Genomic DNA, 5,000 nt, shown 5'->3' with positions numbered 1-5,000 from the left:
TGCGGTCATATACCAGCTGAAGAATATGAGGCTGTTTTTACTGTTATTCCCTCATACACACATCGAATGCCTTGATGACTGTGACACGTTTGCGTTGTGTGTCTCTGTTGTGTGTGATTAGGTATCGCCTCTATGGGCAGTGGAAGAATGAGACGTATGGCAATCACCCGCTCCTGGTGAAGATCAAGGCTCAGACGGTGGACAGAGCCAAATACATCATGAAGTAAGTTCAGTCTAGACCAGGTCTTCAGTGAGGCTCTGCAATATAATCCTGAAGCTGAGGTGCTCTGGCTGCACTGAGAAGAGCCGTTCCTAGCTTTTAAAGGATTCAAATCACATGGCGTTTTGAATTCAGTCTTCATTATCTTGTTCACTGAACATGCTAATGTTGAGAGGATGCTCATAAAACTCAACAGTGACAATCTGGTTCTTCAGCCTCCTAAACTACTGTTATAATACTAAGATATGACACTTTTATTTAGCATGGGTGCATGAAGTTGTTCAGATGTCACAGAACATATTACATTTACAGTGTTGTAAAGGAAAATAAATGCTAATACATTCAGATAATATATATATATATATATATATATATATATATATATATATAATTTTTTTTAGCTTTCTGTTTGTCAAAGTATCCTGAGTGTGTTTTTATCAGTTTCCATAATTTGTAGCTGCTCAACTGTTTTCAACATTGATAATAAGAAATTTTTGAGCAGAAAATCCACCTATTAGAATGATTTCTGAAGGGTCATGTGACCCTGAAGACAGGAATAAATTACATTTCCAAACATAATGTAGAAAAGTTGTTTTAATAATAATATTTCACAAAAGTTTTAAAAAATCCTTCTGACCCCAAACTTTTGAATGGTAAGTGAAGGTACTGTCGAGAGCTACTTGTTTCATCTTGAGCTGTCATGATTCCTCAATTAAATTTGAGCACTCAATTTAAAAAAGGCGAAATACCGGGAGTGGTGCCTTCCACTGACGAGAATCCATGACCATGTTTTCTAAGACTGCATGATATATTAAAAATAGTACCATAGCATAGTGCTTTTGTGAATTCACAGAGGCTGCGATTAAATTAAACAAATATATTTGCTGCATGTTTAATAGCCTATATATGCACTTTAATTGTATTTAATTTAAATCAAAATATAAGACAACCATGATTTATATTTGAAAATAATTTTACATATTGAAAATTTTTTGAATTGAAAGTATGGCAAATATTGGTAAAATAAATGTACCAACAATCACATGTAAAAATAAACACACTGTGGCATACCATAAAATAACCTGTAGTTCATCTAAATTTAATAACATTTAGGCTATCCATCTCGTAGTGGAAAAACATGTAGCCCACCAAAATTTCTATTAACAGTAGAAGTGAATTCTTATTGTAGTCTTGAAATCTGTCAGAGAGAGAAAGAAAACATAACATAGTAGTGCGATGAACATAGTGCTGAAGAGACAGCAGTTTCTCCTGAAGTCGCTGGGCAATACTAGTTCTGCTGCAGTGTAATGCTAATCCATTACGCCGCATCATTCTTCTGCCCAGCCAAGGCTGGCTTTAACTCGCTGCTGGTACCAGTACGTTCAGCTCTGGTGAAATCCAGTCCTTCAGCTGCATGATGCCTCTGCTTATGGGTAGCTCGTTCCTTTTTTCGGCTACATGCTGACACACTTGCCTGTCAGTTTCTTCGTAGCGGCCGCTTTTAGGACCACGGTAAGCTTTTTACTTTCACACTTAGCATTTATTCTTTTTGGGCTGGCCGTCTTCTAACATGTCAGTCTGACACCGTATTTCTCGGCTGCTTGAGAGTTGTGCTCCAGTGCGTTTGTCACCATGAGCTTAAAGTTAGCATCATAACCTCTCCTCAGTTGCTGGTTCACTTGCCCGACTTTTGATCCGCTCTGTTGTGGACAGTCATTGGCCATCATGCAGTCCTCTGGCACTGTAATCTACCGGTGGTTTACGGGGCGTCACTTCAGACATGCGGGCACACTGGTTTTACAATTATTTGGCGCTACCTGTTGTTGCAGATGTATTATCGACATGTTAAAGTCTGGGAACTGAACTGTTCTGTTATACTCACCATACCTTATGTCTCAGAGCGGCTCCGTTCACAGTAAATGCTGCTTCTCACTAACTCGTTTTTTTGGGGTTTCCATTAACGTGAATTTGGTAAAGCATGTAAAGTCAAACTTGCTTCGTTTTTCATAGCGTTTTGTGTTGCACTGTTGTTGTAAACATGCATAGAGTGCGTCTCAAACTCCATCTCTGCATATGCTATGCTGTGAGTTTGGTTTGTTTGTAACGTTCTTCTGGGAACGCAACTTGGTGCATTTCATCAGATTCGTGAGGTAACCTACCCCAACACAGGAGAGAATACATTAGTGTCTTTCTAAATATGCGAACTGTTCATCACGATTTCAAAATAAAATTTAAACTCTGAGTTTGCATGTTTTGATGTCCACATGTTCTTGTTCAAGAAATGAGTGGTTTTAGGATTTCTATCGCAAACAATTGGCTCAACATAGGCATTTGAATGAAATGTTTGTCCAATATTAAACAAGGATTTGGTCCTGCTTCGTCTCTATAGCCGGGCCTTCTGACTGACGGCAAAAGGTCTGGTCTTCATAGAATCTTTCATTGGCCGTCTAACTGACATGTCAACCAACCATTTACAGTTCGCTTTGTTTGCGCGTAATGTTTACGGGTGCAAACTAACTTCAATGTCCTTACACTAACTGACAGGTTTGTAAAACTCTTGGACGCATTTTAAAGATTGTATGCCGCAAAATGAACTTGGGCTGGGTTAAAAATATAGATTTCTCGATTTTAATCGATTCTCATTTTTACGAACATACATTGATTCTTAAATCTCAAGGATCGATTAGGCTAGTCATCCTGTTTTCATTTGATGAATGAATAGAACATTGTAGCGTGCATCCCATCCAATAAACGCAATAATCTTTGTGCTTTGTTACTACTGATATGAAACAAAGTCTCAGATTTCAAATTACGTCCATTTTCTTACAAAATTCAAAAACATAACCATTTTGGCGCTGTGGCGTGAGATCGTTCTGGCACAGCTCAGCTCAAGAGAAGCACATGATCATCTCTTCCGCATTAATATTACCAGTTACAGCGCAAAATAAACATGAATGAGCATCTGAAAGTGTGTTAAACGATAGAGAACACCTTATTGACATCCGTATCGTCACATGACATTCCTCAGTGTTTCAACCGTGGTAAGACGTCAGTGAAACAGCTTGCAAACAATGTCATGTAACGTCACATTTACCAGTGACCATAAACTTGTTAGTCAGCTGGAAAAATTAACTCGAGAGAGGAGCATTTTGCTAAATACATGCTCCCATATTACATATTCATTATCATTTTTAATGTTCTTCAATATTTAATGCATGTTTGAATAAATCTGGCAAGTTTTTATGACAGCCACCATTTAAATGTTTATATTTCATATAACTCTATTATTATAAAAATAAATAAGGGTAATTTAAGTGTTTGTATAGAAATCCAAAATCCAGCGTTTAGTTGATACTGATTTGCGCTCATTGTCACACAATGGCTTGCTGCTTCCAGAAGGGAATTTAGCGTCATGCCATTGAACTCTGTTTTCAGGCGGACCGTTAACTAACTCGACACGCAGCGTCTCAATCAGATGACGACTTTAAAACTCTGGAATTGTTTCCAATTTTGTGTGCCTTATACATCAGACGTTCAGCCAACGGTTTGTGGGCGTTATGTCTGAGGCTGAGACTTGGGCAAGGGACACATTTGCAACACAAAAGAAATGCTGTAGAATCAATAGACTGCTTGTTTCCATACAATGGATTGGAGAATGCATGGAGAATTGGGCTGTCAAGGCACCATAAAGTAGTTTATAACTCCTGGGCTGTATTTCAAACTTTACGACGACTTAGTTAAGGCCTGTTCACAGCAAGGACGATAACTATAAAGATATAGTTCTAAAAATCATCCTAAATATAAAAGAATAGCTCACACACCGCAACTATAAAGGCACAGAGAAACTATATCATTGGAATCGCATTCAGAACGACTTTTTTAAGCCTGATGAACGTTAAAAACATTGACAGCCAATCAGAATCCATCCTGCTTTAAAGAGCTCGAGCATTTAAAGCGGCAGATGATAAATCTCTTAGAATTAACAATGACATTGTGCGTTGGTGTGAACGCTAATACGGCGATCGTTAGTTATCTTTATAGTTTTTGGTGTGGAATATTATTGCAATGTGACCAATTGTTTCATTATATTTGAAAGTGTGACCAGTAGATTTTCAGATATTACTCTTTTACTCCAAAACCTGTATGACTTATTTCTATAAAACACAAAAGAAGTAAATAATGACAGATTTTTCATTTCCGAGTGTCCTCGTAATCACAATTCCTCTAACAAACGTGTTAATGTTACCTAGCTAACTTCTAGATACTCAATGCTAAGGCGATCACTGCCATTCCTGTTTTAATGGTTTAAAGCTCAACCATTACCTTTAGACTGAAGGTGTATGATGTTACGACACTGCACGGTACAACTTTAGCGGCAGCTCTCCTTGAACAAGGTTTATGTTGCCCAGTGTGTGTGTGAGATCGGTCCCCTGTGCATATAGATGAGCTCTATGAAAGGGTTTGCAGAATTGCTGCATCAGATTCTTTGCTTTCTTTTCAAGTGTGTTGAATAAATGATGATATTTTGGCAGATAATTGGATGGAGAGGGAGAGAGTGGAGAATGAGCTGAGGCTAAACGTGTCAGAAGTGTTCAGGGAGAAAGAGCGGGAAGCTCAAGGTCACCTGTCAGAGCTGCTCTCAGCCGTTTAGTCTCTCTCATTGGATGCTGTTTGTAGCTGTTTTGCGTTTTTGCCTGTTCATTTGAAAGTATCAAACTCATGAATATGACCAGACTAAGGTTAGGCCTTACAAGTGATATCTCCATACATCCTGCTTTTT

The 5,000-nt window shown here is 38.2% G+C and overlaps 1 protein-coding gene across 2 annotated transcripts in view; it reads left to right on the top strand.

Annotated features, from left to right (window-relative positions):
* Positions 1 to 5,000, top strand: part of thoc2 (THO complex 2) — a 107,399-nt gene that overhangs the window by 40,104 nt on the left and 62,295 nt on the right. For both annotated transcript variants that reach the window (XM_077235636.1, XM_077235637.1), the window contains exon 15: positions 122 to 223. In XM_077235636.1, coding sequence (XP_077091751.1) covers positions 122 to 223 — 102 coding nt within the window. The remainder of the gene's footprint in view (positions 1 to 121; positions 224 to 5,000) is intronic.

The sequence above is a fragment of the Siphateles boraxobius genome, unplaced genomic scaffold (assembly GCF_051911475.1).
Source record: "Siphateles boraxobius isolate OS27281-9 unplaced genomic scaffold, OSU_SipBor_1 2, whole genome shotgun sequence".
NCBI lineage: Eukaryota > Metazoa > Chordata > Actinopteri > Cypriniformes > Leuciscidae > Siphateles > Siphateles boraxobius.
Note: the sequence above shows the minus strand (reverse complement) of the source record. Positions and strands in the feature narration are given on the sequence as shown.